The 15575-nt window shown below is 33.5% G+C and overlaps 1 protein-coding gene across 1 annotated transcript; it reads left to right on the top strand.

Annotated features, from left to right (window-relative positions):
* The first annotated feature begins 11159 nt into the window (after positions 1–11159).
* On the top strand, positions 11160–12757 carry LOC127135253 (uncharacterized). The gene is made up of 2 exons (XM_051062019.1): positions 11160–11513; positions 11634–12757. The coding sequence occupies exons 1-2, from the start codon at positions 11409–11411 to the stop codon at positions 12690–12692; spliced, it is 1164 nt and encodes a 387-aa protein (XP_050917976.1). The 5' UTR covers positions 11160–11408; the 3' UTR covers positions 12693–12757.
* The last annotated feature ends 2818 nt before the right edge of the window (positions 12758–15575 follow it).

The following is a 15575-nucleotide window of genomic DNA, read 5'->3' as shown; positions in this document are numbered from 1 at the left end:
TTTGGATGTTCTCCAAGTCAAAGTAAGGTTATCCACTGCAGCCAGACTCTCATCCTTTTCCTCTTATTTATCATCATTTTCTACTTTCTCATTTTCAACCGTTTGAGGTTGATCAATCCCTTCATCGACTTACTTGAGAATGTCATGTGAATACACACCTATATCATGAAATGACATACCTTTCCCAACAATTTTCTGAAAGACTCATCAAAAGAGACATGAACAAACTCCTCAACAATAAATAGCCTCTTGTTATAGACCCTATATGCCTTACTAGATTGTGAGTATCAGAGGAAGATACCCTCATCGGCTTTAGCATCGAATTTACCTATATTGTCTTTTTCATTGTTCAAAATAAAGAATTTACATCCAAAAACGTGAAAGTGTGAAACATTAGGTTTTCTACCTCTAAGTAATTCATAGGGGGTTTTGTTTAGAATAAAACGTATCAAAATCCTATTTAAAATATAACACGATGTGCTAATAGCATCGGTCCAGAAGTACTTTGGTAAATTACCTTCATTAAGCATCATCCTCGCTAACTCCTATAAAACTCAGTTTTTACTCTCCACAACCCCATTTTCTTGTGGAGTTCTATGATTCGAGAAGTTATGCTTAATACCTTGTTTTTCACAATATTTTTCAAAGAGAAGATTTTCAAAATCTCATCCGTGATCACTTCGGGTGAAAACAATTTTCAAGTTCATTTTATTCAAAGGTGGCCAAGGAGTGATCGGCTCCCAGAGCTGAAGTATCTAGCCCCCGCCTTCCTACAAATTCGCAAGGTCTTAGGGGGGAAATGTTGTAGGCAGACCACATCAACCCCGACCGAATACATGAAAGGAACCTCACTCCTTCTAGAATATTCTTAGCACACAAGGTTTATCATATTAATAACCACGAGAGATTGCAATTGCAAGCACATCTAACGATTCTCCTTATTTTACTAATAACAAATAGCGAGTTCATTATTTTACTATCTCTCTATATATATTGAAGGTGAAAAATTGAGGTAACAAGTTTTAAATTTAATTTCATTTTACTCTTATCCCTCACATAATTACTTGAGTGTTAGAGTACTAACCTCGCAGACCCCTACACTCTACTGCATCAGAAGCCTTGATCCGCTATCACCACCACTTCTCAACTCATTTCTGGTTCAAGAATATATATATATATATATATATATATATATATATATATATATATATATATATATATATATTATATATATATATTATATATATATATATTGACTTTGAGGGTTGCAAGCTAAACCTGATAAAAAACCTTGTTGTAAGGAAGGTTGTTGGGATGATCCTGGAGTAAAATCTCAAGCTATTGTTAGTGGAAATTTCAAGAGTAAACTCTTGAGGACTAGATTAGGCATGTAGTTTAAGGCTGAGCAAATATAAATCCTGGTGTGATCTTTCTATCAAAATTTATTTATTTTTCGTTGTTTAATATCTTAATATTTTATTTACTTAAAGTCAATAAGCCTAAATTACATTTTTTGGTGAAAATTTTTAAGAAACCAAATAACACAGTTTAATCCCTCTCTGTTTGAAATAACATGGTAAAAACACTTGTTGTACGAAAGGTTGTTGGGATTATCCTGGAGTAAAAGCTCAAGATATTGTTAGTGGAAATTTCAAGAGGAAACTCTTGAGAATTATATTAGACCTATAATTTAAGATTGAACCAATATAAATCATGGTGTAATCTTTCTATCACGATTTATTTATTTTTTGTTATTTATTTTCCGTTGTTTAATATCTTAATATTTTATTTACTTAAAATCAATAAACCTAAATTCATTTTTTTTTGAAAACTTTTAAGAAACCAAATAACAAAATTCACTTCCCTCTTGTGTTTGAAGTAACTTGGTCAATAAGTGAAATTAGAGTCTAACCCATATTATAAGACTAATTGTATTAGGAAGTTGAATGATGACCTAATCACAAAGACTCCGATTCATGTTGGAATCAATCTAGATGAGAAAAAGTCTAATTCTAGCCACACAATGATTGGGAAGTATACTCTAAAGTAGATAAGGATCAAAGATAATAATGAGGTATTAGAGAAAAACTATCCTGCTGAGCGTGCACACCGTGCTCCTTGACAACTAGGGTCGACAAACCTGAATGAGTTTGATTATGATATACCTCAGACACCTCCAACAAAATCTCTACTCAATAACATAAAGATAATAATGTGATGCTTCAAAATAACACAAAGACACTTCCTCAAATGTTTGCCAAAATAGCCTTCCTTGTTAATTACCTGGTGTCACTACGCGAAAAGTGACTACAGACACAATCACCACCAAATTTTATTTATTCCAAAAAAGAGGAAAGATAATATATCGATAAAACCCCTAAAGAAAAGAAAATTGGTCTCGCAAGCAAAACTAGGATTCGGAAGTCAATTATGCAAAGGAAAGGTATTAGCACCCCTCACATCTTACTCGATGAGAACCATCTAGGTCGTCTACATGAATGGGTGTTGTTTCCTAAAAGTTTACTTGCTAAAAAGGGAAATTGTTGGTTTTTTTTATTATTGTGCTCGCCAAGGATTGAGGCTCTTGTGCCTACATATCATCATCATGGGATGAAGAATCAGAGCTTCACAGTTCGGAATAGAAAATGATTGTTTTTACCTTGAAAAGGGGTTTTCGAAATGATGCCCTAAGGCGCAAAAAAGAGTTTGATGAGTTGATGTTGTTTTTAGTTTTTTTTAAAAGAGATTGTTTTTATTAGAATTGCACTAAAGACTATGGGTAGAGGTGGATATTTCAGACAACTAAGCTAAGCGTCTTGTATCCAAAATACTCTGAGTAAGGGTAGGAAAGCTCCATTCTTACTCATTCTCCACCATTTAAGGATTGTGGCGTACAAATTTTATTCGTATTTTTTTTTATTGTGTTTTGAATTTGATTGAGAGAAAAATTCCGCTTGACGTTGGATCAAGGGTTTATTGTTTATTGCTTTGAAATAGTGAGGTTAACCTAATTCCTAAGAGATCAATAGGAAAACAAAGGAAGAAAAACTACAACCAAAAGGGAGAGGGGTACATGGAAAATTACAAGGGAAATAGCGCGAGAAATAAAGGGTCTCATTGTAACGTAGCCCAAGAGAAAGACTTGTGTGTGCAAAGTGGCCTAAGCTAACAAGTGGATAATTGACTCAAAATATGTCTCCCTGGGGTAGTGCCATGAATGTCATTCTTACAATAAAAGATTGCAAGTCTATGATGAAACTCCAAGTCAAAGCAATAGGTCAAATACAATAGTCCAAGGTCCAAATGCAAGGGTCCTAACAAGTCCTCTAAGTCCAACATTAGGTCACAAATGATACATTTTTTTATCTTTTCATTTTATCATGTTTTTGTTCTTTTTTATTATGCAAAGTGATAAAGAAATGACAAGAAATAAAATGGCATAAATTAAAGGATGTATGAGGTAAGTGGACAATGATGAACATAAATGTAAAGTGCTTGAAATAAAATGAACAATAAAAGTAAATTGCGAAAAATAAATTTCGAAAAAATAAAGTGCAAGAATATAAAAGTTAGAAGTTAGTAGTTAATGATCAAATGATCAATTAATCGAATCGGGATAATCTAGAGCCATGTTAAGCAATCGTAGCATGATTCATGGAAGAATCATGCTATGGGAGGTCGGGCAATGAAATTTATGTCTTCAAACATGTTAGAGAAATAACATAAAGTTATTCTCCTAAAACATGTAATACAATGAGAAAATTAAAGAAAATAAATAAATCAAAAGAATAAAATAAAAGAAATAAACACATGATAAAAATTGATTACAAATAAATTGGAAAAAAATTGAAAGAAAATCAACATGTAAAAAAAATGAAGAATAGATATGCAGAAAAAAACATTGAGAAAAGAAAGAGTGAAAAAGTCATAGCAAGGGTTTGAATCCAAAACATGCTAGTTAGGAGAACTAAGTCTCAACCACTCCACCATGTCCAATTAGTTGTCTTTTTTATGCAACAATTGATATATTTAATATAAAAAATGAAATAAATGGAAAAATACAAAATGAATAGAAATCAACATAACATGTTTTTATGAACACAACACTGTTCATCTTCTCATGCACATGAAAAAAAACAAAGTTCCACAAAAATGCAAACCAACCAACTCATTTGTCTCACTTTTTATTCAAATCCGTCTTAAAAAACACCATGAATAAATACCCAATTCCAAACACAAACAGAACTAAAACTTTAATAAGCTTGAGTTGCAATCCTTACCAAGTTCGTGATGTCGAAATTGAGTTTGAAAATGGAACAAAAGGTTTAGAAAAAAGGGGTTGTGGTTGAAACTTGATGGAAGTAGTTGAGTTATGAGTGTAGTGAATGAAATGATTAAGAGAAAATGAAATGAGAAGAAAGTTGTGGGTTATGTGAGTTTGAGGTTTAGGTTTAAAGAGAGAGATTGAGTGTGATTTTGACAGAATTTTTAAGGGCTTATAGCTTGTGAAAATGAGGGGGAATAATGTTCTATTTATAGGGCAAGCCCATGGGTTAGCGTGTGTGAAATTTGGAGTTCACTTATGTAAAAAATAAAAGTTATTGTTGTTGTTCATGCAGGTGTAACCGATTATCATGATTTAGGTAACTGATTACTCATACGAAAATTAAAGTTGTAGATCTGTTAAGAGCAGGTGTATCCGGTTACCATAATTTGGGTAACCGGTTACCCATGCAGAAATTTACCTCGGATATTCTGATAAGTGTAGGTGTAACCTATTACCATGATTTGGGTAACCGATTACCAGAACCCAAATTTTGGATTTTTTGGCTATGTTATGGTTTAGTTTGAAGTGACATTAGTTTTCCTCAGGTATAATTACCATGTTTTGAGTCCATATAACATGTCTTTGGTTATGAATGTTAATGCAAATATGGTGATGAAATGATGAATGTATGCATGTATAGTAGGGCCATGGACCAGATGAAAGTTGTATAGGATATGTAAATTTTGGGGTATGACACCTGACTAGCACCAAAGTACCAATTCATCCTAGGTTGTTTAATAATGACGATGGTGGCAACAATCACTAGTTATCTTGTTGTATCTATTTCCGTTATATTTTTTTTGCTATGTTCCTGAATGTAATCCCTGCTTATATTATATTATATATATATATATATATATATTATATATATATATATATATATATATATATATATATAATATATATATATATATATATATATATAATATATATATATATATATTATATATATTATATTATATATATATATAATATATATATATATATATATATATATGGTTTAGCGGTTTCTTCTTCTTCTTCTTTTACTTATTCTATTTTCACTTTTTGATAATGCCAACGAGGGAGAGGTATACTCTCAAAGGGAATAAAATATACTCTATTTATTTGTGAGAGAGAGTTAAATACTCCAATCGTTTCATCTTTAATTTTCTGATTTACCCCCCTCCCTGAGAGATGTGTTGTCGTCATCAAAAATGGTGGAAATGTGGTTTTGTTATTTTAATGATGGCAAAATAACAAAGCAAAGTTAATCATAAGCATCATCAGATAGAAGCCATCAAAAATCCAAACTTATCAAAGTTCCAATGTTGAGAACAAATAAGTCAAGTCAAACTCAAAGAACAACATCAAAGGAATAAAGATGGAACAAAGCAAAGTTAATCATAAGCGTCATCATACAAAAGATATCAAAAAACCAAGATGATCAAAGTTTCAATGTTGAGAGCAAATAAGTCAAGTAAAATTCAAAGATCAAAATCGAAAGAAACTAAAGATGTGAAAGTTCGTTTGGTCTTACACTTTAGTGTTTTATTCTTTTCTGATCAATAATGTGTAAAATAAGTGAGACAACTCTTGAGTTACTAAAGAATACACAAGGTAATAAAAAATGGACTAGATCGGCCGATTCAATCATTTGGATTGGGAACCGGAACCCTAAGCTGTTTGCATGAACCTGAAAAATGGAATGTAGAAGAACCAAGATTTAAATCGGAAAACCAGTAAAAAAACTGAAAAACTTAGGGTTTAGACGAATTTTAAGGTCAGATTGGATTTTGCTTTTGATTTATAAAAAACATGATGAAGAGTTTCATTTTGAACCACAATGTTACTTGATTTAGTTTCCTCCTTTATTCTCTAATCACTCTTATACACAATAACATAGAGAACCCAAATAAAAAAACTAAAGTAAAAACTATTCTTAATTACTTTGCTCTATTCGTTTGATGAATGGAAACGAATTTTATATAATAATACATAATACATTACGTTATTAACTTATTATTATTATTATTGATAATTTTTAAATGTTTTTAAATAATTAAATATAAATTTCAAATATATAAAAGGCTATAAAAATTAAATAAACAATTAAGCGTTAATTATTATAAAATTATCAATAAATTTTTATACCATTTTAAAAATATAGTTATTCTTGTACATTATAATTCTTCTATAAATAAAAAATACTTATTAATTTATAATCGATTCAACCGGGGTCTAACCCTGGTTTAACCTTAAAACCTTGAACTCATAGGTATATCAATCTGATGCCCGATCCTGTTTCGATTACATTGAGAATACACACACATACACACACACACACACACACACACACACACACAAAGTTGTTCAAATTTAATCTATTTCAAATTTCTTTTAAAAACCAATAATGGAACTTACCTAATCGATTAAGAATTGAATTTGTACGATTAGGAATTTAAAACTAGTTATTTAATCAATTAGAGGTTGCATCTAATCAATTGATGATCGAGTTTGAATCCTAATCGGTTAGAAAGCATATTAATCTATTAAGGAGGAAAGATGAATTAAGTGTTTCCTTTTTTGTCGGGTCTAATTGGTTGGTGCCGCAACCTAATCGATTAAAAAGCGGCCAGGGCCCATGAATTATTTTTTAAAGTCAAACTTTTTTCATATATAAAGGACTCTTGTGCTCACTTACAAAGCATAAAATTTATGATTTACTACTATATTCTTTCCCACTCATTCTCTTTTAGAAACAATTTTTATTCACTATGCATTACTTTAATGCTGAGAGACTGAAATGCTTATATCAAGAGTAGTGTAATTCTTGTGCTGAAAGTGTAATTTGAGAGCATGGTTATCTTGAATATCTGTAATTGACTTTGAAGATTCAAGATAAACATGGTAAAAATCTTGGTGTAGGGAAGATTGTTAGGATGATCCTGGAGTAAAAGCTCAACCTCTTGTTAGTGGAAATCTCAAGAGGAAGCTCTTGGAGACTTGATTAGGATGCGTGGTTTAATGTCGAACTAGTATAAATCTTAGTGTGATCTTTCTATCTTTATCTCTTTAGTTTCTATTATTTGTTTTCCACTACTTAATATATTATTTTTATATTTCTTAAAATCAATCAACCTAAAATCATTCTTTTTGCAAAAACTTTTCGAAAACCAAATAACATAATTGACCATCGGCTTGTGTTTGAAGTCACTTGGTCAATATTAAGGAACCCATTATCGAAGACTAAAGTTCTTTCCTTGGCATAATTGTTTGAATCAAAAAAGGATTCATCATTGAGAGATATTAGCAGTTTTTTGTATTAACTTTCAAGTTCGACAAAAAAATCGTCTTGCTAGGTGGAACACCACAACCACCATTTCTGAAAAATTTAATTGGATAGGTCACAATAATACTTGGCTTATGCACTTATGTTATGCTAAATTTGACAACATCATGGATCAACCATGAGCTTTGGCATCATAAAGTTTAGGTCCTAAAAGACCTAATGATCCCAAGTCCAACCTATCCAGAACTTATTTCCACATTTAGCCGAATCCGAACAAGAAAGGCTAGAAAGGGCAAGGTCTACTAGAGTAACAAAAGAGTTAGAGAGGGATTCTAGAAATAGAGGGGCGAATAAAATGTAGCGACCTTTGGAATTCTTCAAGCTATCAACATAAATATCAAACATCTTATTTTGCTGACGAAGTGAAAACAACCATTTCCCCTGCTCCATTCTAGAAGAAATATGTGTCACGTTGAAGATGTTGAAACACAAATTTAAAGTTGGCACTCCATTCTAGTACTCAAGTAGTGTTGGAATACCTTTACGAAGGCGATAAGACCGAATGTAATTGGGAGGAAGTGATTCTAAAATGGTTCAATACCTCCACTTTAAAATCGTTAAAGTAGAGCCTAAATCCCAATCTGGAGAACAAACATTCATGAAATGACACCGAACATCCGTCAAAGGAGCTACACAACCTTTTACTGGGTTCGATAGAAGACACAAACCAATTAGAGGATGACCCCATATCCTTATGGGTTCACTATAAACTTTAGATATTATCGAAGGCGCAAGCTATACCCACCACGCTCACGTCCACAAAAAAATAATGAGTGGCGTCAACAGGAAAATAAAGGCCTTGTTGGTTCTTTCAAAACATCTCCTTTCCATAATCAATAAAAAGAAAATGCCATCAAAAATCCTGGAATGGCCCAAGAAAACAAGATTCTCCCTAACTTCCTTAACATTGGGTTCCCGATTATACAAATAATTAAAATCCCTAATGAAAGAGTTGGCCTTGAGATTACCTTTGTAAGTTTCAAAAGGCCTAAGATCTACCATAAGCAACACAAAAGAAAGGGAACCCAAACCAACTTCTACAGTAAAAGGAAGATCCAAGTTTACCCCTCTAACTCCTCCTAAGGTTTCATGGGTTCACTATCACTTTCGGTAGAACCATCCTTAGACTCAAAATTATCAATAAGGATTGTGAGGTTGGCCAAAGGGCGAGTATCCATCGAAGAAATAATATCTTACACTAATATTATCTCCACTGGGTATGTCTATGATATTTTCAGGTTCATCTCCTAAATTGTCCATTGCTAAAAGAAAGAGCAGGAAATGATTACAGTAAACAAGAAGGAGAGAAATGGTACATGAAAAGATCGAAGATGCGGAGCTAAAGTTACAATGAAAGTTGCTCGAGATGCAAAGAACCAAAGAAGTTGCAAAATTTGAAAAGGGAATACAAACATGAAGAGCAAGTTGTCATCAGAGTTCAAGGAGAGATGATTAGAGTTAGAAAGGAAAGAAAAAGACTATTTGCGTAAAAGATGAGACATAACTTGAGAAGATAAACTACCTTCATATGATACAAAGAAGGAGATAAATCAAAGACCTAGACCAAAGAAAGACAGACAAATGAAAATCAACCTACAAAATTGGCCTCGGGAATACAATGGCACTCGAGTGCACTTGATCACCCTAAAGCAAGGCGTTTTCCCTACTCTTGGGGTCTATGGCCATATGGCGGAATGTCCTTGCGAAATCTTTTAATGAAGAGATTCATATTTAATGTGCATATTCTCAAGGTTACCTTCTCCCAATCTCTCAACTTTTCCCCCTCTACAAGATATAGACCCGCCATCAGGACCTCGGTCAAATGGGACATCGACCTAGTACTTTAGAAAGTCTTTCCACTCCCATGCAATGATAGACTTTAGGGGCAATTATTTTGGACCGATCACAAACTCAAGAGCATTAAAGCTCAATTATAAGGAGACTATGTGATCAGTGCATTTTGATGCACATTCTTCTATATTTATACTTATGCATTTCCATGTTTTAGTTTGGTTATTTTTCCCTTTTAATGTGTTTTTATAATTTATCTTATTTTTACACTTATTTGTTTTTTGCAGTTTATTTTCAGCATTAGCAGTCTACACGAATAAATTCATAACTGGAGCTAGGAGTATCGGATCGAGGCTTGCTATTAGTCGTTGGAAAGCTAAGAGAAAGAGCTACGACTTTTATGAAGAAGTCAGAAGCTAATTCGGACTGTAGCATAGTTGAAAAATTCGTTGAAGTCTTCAGCACTAGATTTATATTTTGTGTCAGGTTATTTAGTTTGGGTCTGGGTTATGTTTTGACAAAATTATGTTTATTCAACTTTTCCTATAATCTAAGCATCCGAAAACAGTACACGACATCACTATTCACGAAAATTTGAAAGCTTCTACGAATTCCATGGAGAACTAATCCCTCTGATTCGATCTGCCGTAATTCAGGTTCTAAAACTTGAGATTATTATAATGTTAATTTTAGTTTAATTCCTTTCAATGATATTTTGTGTTCTTGTATGCTTAATTCGATTGCATGAAATATATTGATTCAATTTGGTTGATTGTATGATCCTAACATAGGCACGTCACGTTTGCTTAATTCGTTTTTGTGTCTGATCAATCATGTTTGCTTAATCCATGAAAACTTATCCCGTTTGCTTAATTCGGACAATAGGATCATACATCTCACAAACTTCACCGCGCTTGTCATTGTGTTTGTATCCAAATAGGAATAGACAATCCGCTTAGGGTATTAAAATCATATTAATCGATGATAGTAGGAACTGAATCGGTAGATTGAATTATTTCATAATCACTTATTTCATAACAACTTATTTCAAGAATTGCTTTTAATAATCATTTTTTCTTAATCGAACACCAAACCAAACAACTCCCCTAATTCGATTTACCTTCGGATAATAATAATCAAGAATCCTTGTGAGAACGATATCCGAGTTAAAATTATCGTCGTACTACGTTTTTGAAAAACACTTGTTTTGACCCGCGCGCGACAGCGGATCACTATGTCCAAGAACGTGTGAGTCGAGCATTTATAACCCAGAGCTCTCACCATCGTCAAATATAATTGGATGACCCTCGCGTGAGGCACCAAATCACATGGAAAGACTCTAATCGCCTATACTATATAAACTCCAGCACACACTATTTTAGATATTCTCTCATTCACACACTCAAATTATTATCTCTCTCATTCACTAACTTGAACAATGAAGTGTTAATTTTGCAGGTTTACTCCGCTCTACCTTATCAAAAAATTCACTTCACCACATCAGACTCAAATCTTTCCATGTTTCTGATTTTAACTTAGAAGAAAACTTAAATACATTAGGGTCCATGAGGATGTCCTATGATTAATTTTTGTTTCCATCTATTGTTGTAATCATAGTCACAAATGATCTCTATTTGGATAGGGACAACAAAATTTAAATAAAAACATATTTTCATGGATAAAAGTCTATGACAGAAAGATTGTATTCTCTATTGCTACAGCCAAAACGAACCAATTTTTCCCTTTCAATTGAAAATTCCGAGGAAAAAGAACCGAATGAGAATGATTCTTCTAAGCTGTACTCCGTGACAGTTCCACAACATAGTTATATCCGCAAAGCAAAACTAGTTAAAACATCCTCCAAAAACAATCCTCCTTCAACAGATACTACAGATATTCATTTCTTGAGACACTGTTGATACATACTAGATACTGCATAGTACATAATTTCACAAAACCATGGTTGGTGAGATTGATACTACATCAATTGAACCTGTCCGGCACGGAGTCTCTTTATTCGACGATAAAAGCGATCCGAAGAAATTTCTACCTACATGGAATAAGGTAAAGATAAGAGTCCAAATGATAAAATTTCAAATCATATTAGCTTACTATGTTTTTAAGTGTTTATGCATCATTGTTCGTGATTTTCTTGGCACTATTGTTGTTTTATTTCTATGCCAGCGTGACTATGAGAAAGAGATTGAGGATTTGACAAAGGAATTGGCAAGCTACAAGGTTCAGTTAGAAGCTAAGCATGTTGCACACATCAAAGCACTTCTTAAGCCGGAACAAAACCAGAAAATGATTCATGAGTTGTCTACCTTGCTTAAGAACTCTGATATCGAAAGAAATAAGTACGTGAACGAATGTTCGGAGAGTAGAGCTAGCAAAGACGGGCTTGAATCGATGACGAAAGAGATGGCTGATCTTAAATTAGAAACTGTGAAAGTTCGGGACCAGCTTTCGCATGTTTTGAGTGAATTGAAGGCCACACAACGAGAACTTGTTGATAAAGATACTGAGATTTGTATGGCTAGAGATTCGGAATTGAACGCTTTGGAGAAGGCGGAACAGTTGGAAAATGAATTGAAGATGGAAAAGGAACATAAAGAAGAACTTTTACAGCAAGTTACAAGTGCAAAGGAAGAGATAATTGAATTGAATAACAATAATCAATCACTCATAGACGAGTTGAAGATGAGTAAAGAAAGAGACATTGAAACACAAGTCGAGATTTCATTGCTGAAATCGAAATCTCATCTTCAAGAATATAGCCTGGCTTACAAGAATGGATCATATTCATATGTCACTGATCAATCAAAGGACGAAGCTGAAAAGTTAAATAGAGAGAAAGAGAAAGAGAAAGAGAAAGACAATGACAGTATCAGAATCAGTTTGGAAGAATACAACTACTTGGTTAAAGAGGTTGCGAAGGGAAGTGAAAAAGGAAACGAGATAGAGTTAGCATTCATGAAAAGAGAGCTTGAAAATGCATCATTGAAAATTTCAGAGATGAGGAATCGTGCGGAACAAGCTATCAGCAGAGCTGAGTTAGCTGAGAATGGTAAAGCAGCATTGGAGGATAAGATAAGGAGACACCGCGAACATAGGCTGAGAAAGAAGGCGGCTCTAACCGCGCTTCGCGAGGAATCTACGCCTAAACCATTTACTCCTTCAACATCATATGGAACACCAAGTCTGTACCAGCCATTAAGTAAAGTTCTCAATATGAAGTTGTAAAAGTTTTTACTGATATGTTTACATTATTTAGTGTGACTAATACTATGTGAGTTGTTACTTGTTAATTATTGTCAATTACAAAAACTAGTTTTAGTATTGCTGCAATATTTGATTGTACCAAGCAATACGATTTGAGGACCAGCGGTTTTGTCTATTTTGTATTGCGTATATATGTGTAATTTTTTGAAGACACCAAGGCTGCAACATTAGCTGGTTTGGATCTTTGTTGTCACAGTTTATTGACAATTTTTTTTGAAGAAATATGACACTAACGTGAAGTAATTGTCGTTAAACATCTATATAAATTTGAAGGAAATATAAGATCATTTGATTTGAAATAATAAGAAATTTTTATGAGGTAAATATCATTAATATGTTATTGTAAAAATATATACTTTTTTTAAGAATCAAAAATATCAACAGAGATAATGTTTATCATGTGTTTCATTATATAGTATCCATATTCGTATCTTCCTAACTGTTTTCTCATCTACAATTGAATAATAATACACATAAAAACATGTAATTACCAATAAATGAATGTCACAAATAATACACTTATCAAAGGGGTATACAATTTGAATTTTTTTTCTAACTCCTTATAACATATTGGTTCCCTCCAAGACTCTATTATTGAATTGTAATTCCTTGTGTCGAAGTAGGTAGTGCTCGACAAAAACAAGGATGTGTCAAAAAATATAGTGTGTTGAGTTGTATTAGATGTTGAAGTGTCGAAACAGGTTATTTGACACATGATTTCGACTTAGACCAAAATAGGTATTTTGGACCTTTGTAATTTTTGTATTTTAGCTTAGGGAGCAAGCTAGCTCAATTATAAATACAGGGAGTGACCCCTATTTTCATAACAATCTTGCAATCACTTGGAGTTACAAAATTAACGAGATTTTTCACAGGCTGTGGGCAGAGAGAGACTCTGCAGAAATCATCTTCTTCCCCTATTTTCGTTAAACCCTAATCTTCTTTCTTATTCAATTTTTTCTTCTTCTTTTCATCATCATTGTGCAGCGATACAATCTTGCAACTAAGGTTGGTTGATTCACTCGAATGAAGACAAGTGAGAGTTCGATCATTTAATTGAATCTTGTTCATCAAGATTGACTCGGAATTACTCAAAGTTTTGGGTTTAAATCCAACATCTGGTATCTAGAGCACTGGCTAAGCGATTCATGTGAAGCAAAACACGATGGTGATGAATCATCTGAACGTGCATTTTTTGGTGAGTCTCCCAATTCCGAAGAATCAGAATTATGAGAGTTTGTGCAAACGGATAAAGGTTGTATTTTGCTATCAAGATCTTTGGGATCTTGTGAAGGAGAAAGTGACACCACTTGCAGAAAACGTGACAGATGAAGAAGCGGTTGCACACAAGAATTGAAGAAGAAATATTATAAATCCTTCTTTATGATCCATCAATGTGTTGATGCAAATAATTTTGAAAAGGTTAGTGATGTTGAATTAGTGAAAGAAGCATGGGAAATTCTAGAAAAATCATTTGAAGGCGAAGAGAAGATGAAAGAGGTGAGATTACAAACTCACAAAAGAACGTATGAATTACTTCAGATGAAAGACAATGAAAGCATGCTTGATTTTTTTATTAGGGTTATAAAACTGGTGAATCAAATTAAGGTATGTGGAGAAGTGTTGACATCAAGGTCAATTGTTTCAAAGATCTTGAGGTCATTGGCTCCAAAGTTCGACCACGTGGTAGTAGCCATAGAAGAGTCGAAAGATTTGTCAACATTGACAAAAGAAGAGCTTCAAGGGACGCTTGAATCTCTTGAACAAAGAATGGATGAAAGAGCTGCGAGAAAGTCGAAGAGTGATGTGGTCTTGCAGGTGCAATCAACAAGAGAAAAGAAAGGCAAATGGAAGTGGCTCGACAACAAAGATAGAGGAGGCTACAACAATTTGACTGGTCAAAATTAATAATAAGGAGGTTGGTCGAATCAGAGAAGAACCCCATATCAAAGTTGTCAAAGAGGTGACGTTGTAGGTAGAGGAATAGGTGATGGTCGAAAATCTGACAAAAGTCGCATTCAATGTTTCAATTGTCAGAAGTATGGTCATTACTCAAGTGATTGTCCTGAAAAACAGAAGAATCAGGAAACTGATGCAAAGTTTACAAAGCATGAAGAAGAAGAGATGTTATTGATGGGCATAACAAGATATGAAGAAAGATCCCAGGATCAATGACACTTTGACTTAGGATGCCCATCACATATGACTGGTAGGAAAGATTGGTTTGTCAACATGAAACCCTCAATGAAGAACATGGTAAATTTTGCAAATGACAATACTCTAGCAACTAAAGGTATTGGTGATGTTCTGGTTATGAGGAAAGATGGCAAGAGGTTAGTGATTTCCAATGTATTATACATACCAGGCATGAAAAGTAATTTGCTCAGCATATGACAGTTGGTCGAAAAGAAATACAAAGTGTCGATTGAAGAAGTGATGAGTTATCGACTCTGGTGGAAGGTTAATCTTGAAGGCACCTATGTCTCAGAATATAACCTTCAAGATTGAATTTAATGTGATGGAGCACAAGTGCCTTGCAACTGTAGCTAGTAGGGATGAATGGATATGTCACTATAGACTTGGCCATCTCAATTTCAAAGACCTCATAAATCTTAAAAGAAGAAATGTGGTTTCATGGTTACCAGAAATCGACATTTCAAATGAATTGTGTGAAGAATGTGTGCAGGCGAAGCAACACAAGAACAACTTTAACAAGGACGCAAGAAAGTCGAAGGCAATTCTTTTAGTCATATACTCTGATGTGCGTGGTCCTATCCAGGTGGATTCAATTGGAGGTAACAAATACTTTGTCACATTCATAGATGATTTCAGTTAAAAACTGTG

This window comes from Lathyrus oleraceus, chromosome 4 (assembly GCF_024323335.1).
Source record: "Lathyrus oleraceus cultivar Zhongwan6 chromosome 4, CAAS_Psat_ZW6_1.0, whole genome shotgun sequence".
NCBI lineage: Eukaryota > Viridiplantae > Streptophyta > Magnoliopsida > Fabales > Fabaceae > Lathyrus > Lathyrus oleraceus.
Note: the sequence above shows the minus strand (reverse complement) of the source record. Positions and strands in the feature narration are given on the sequence as shown.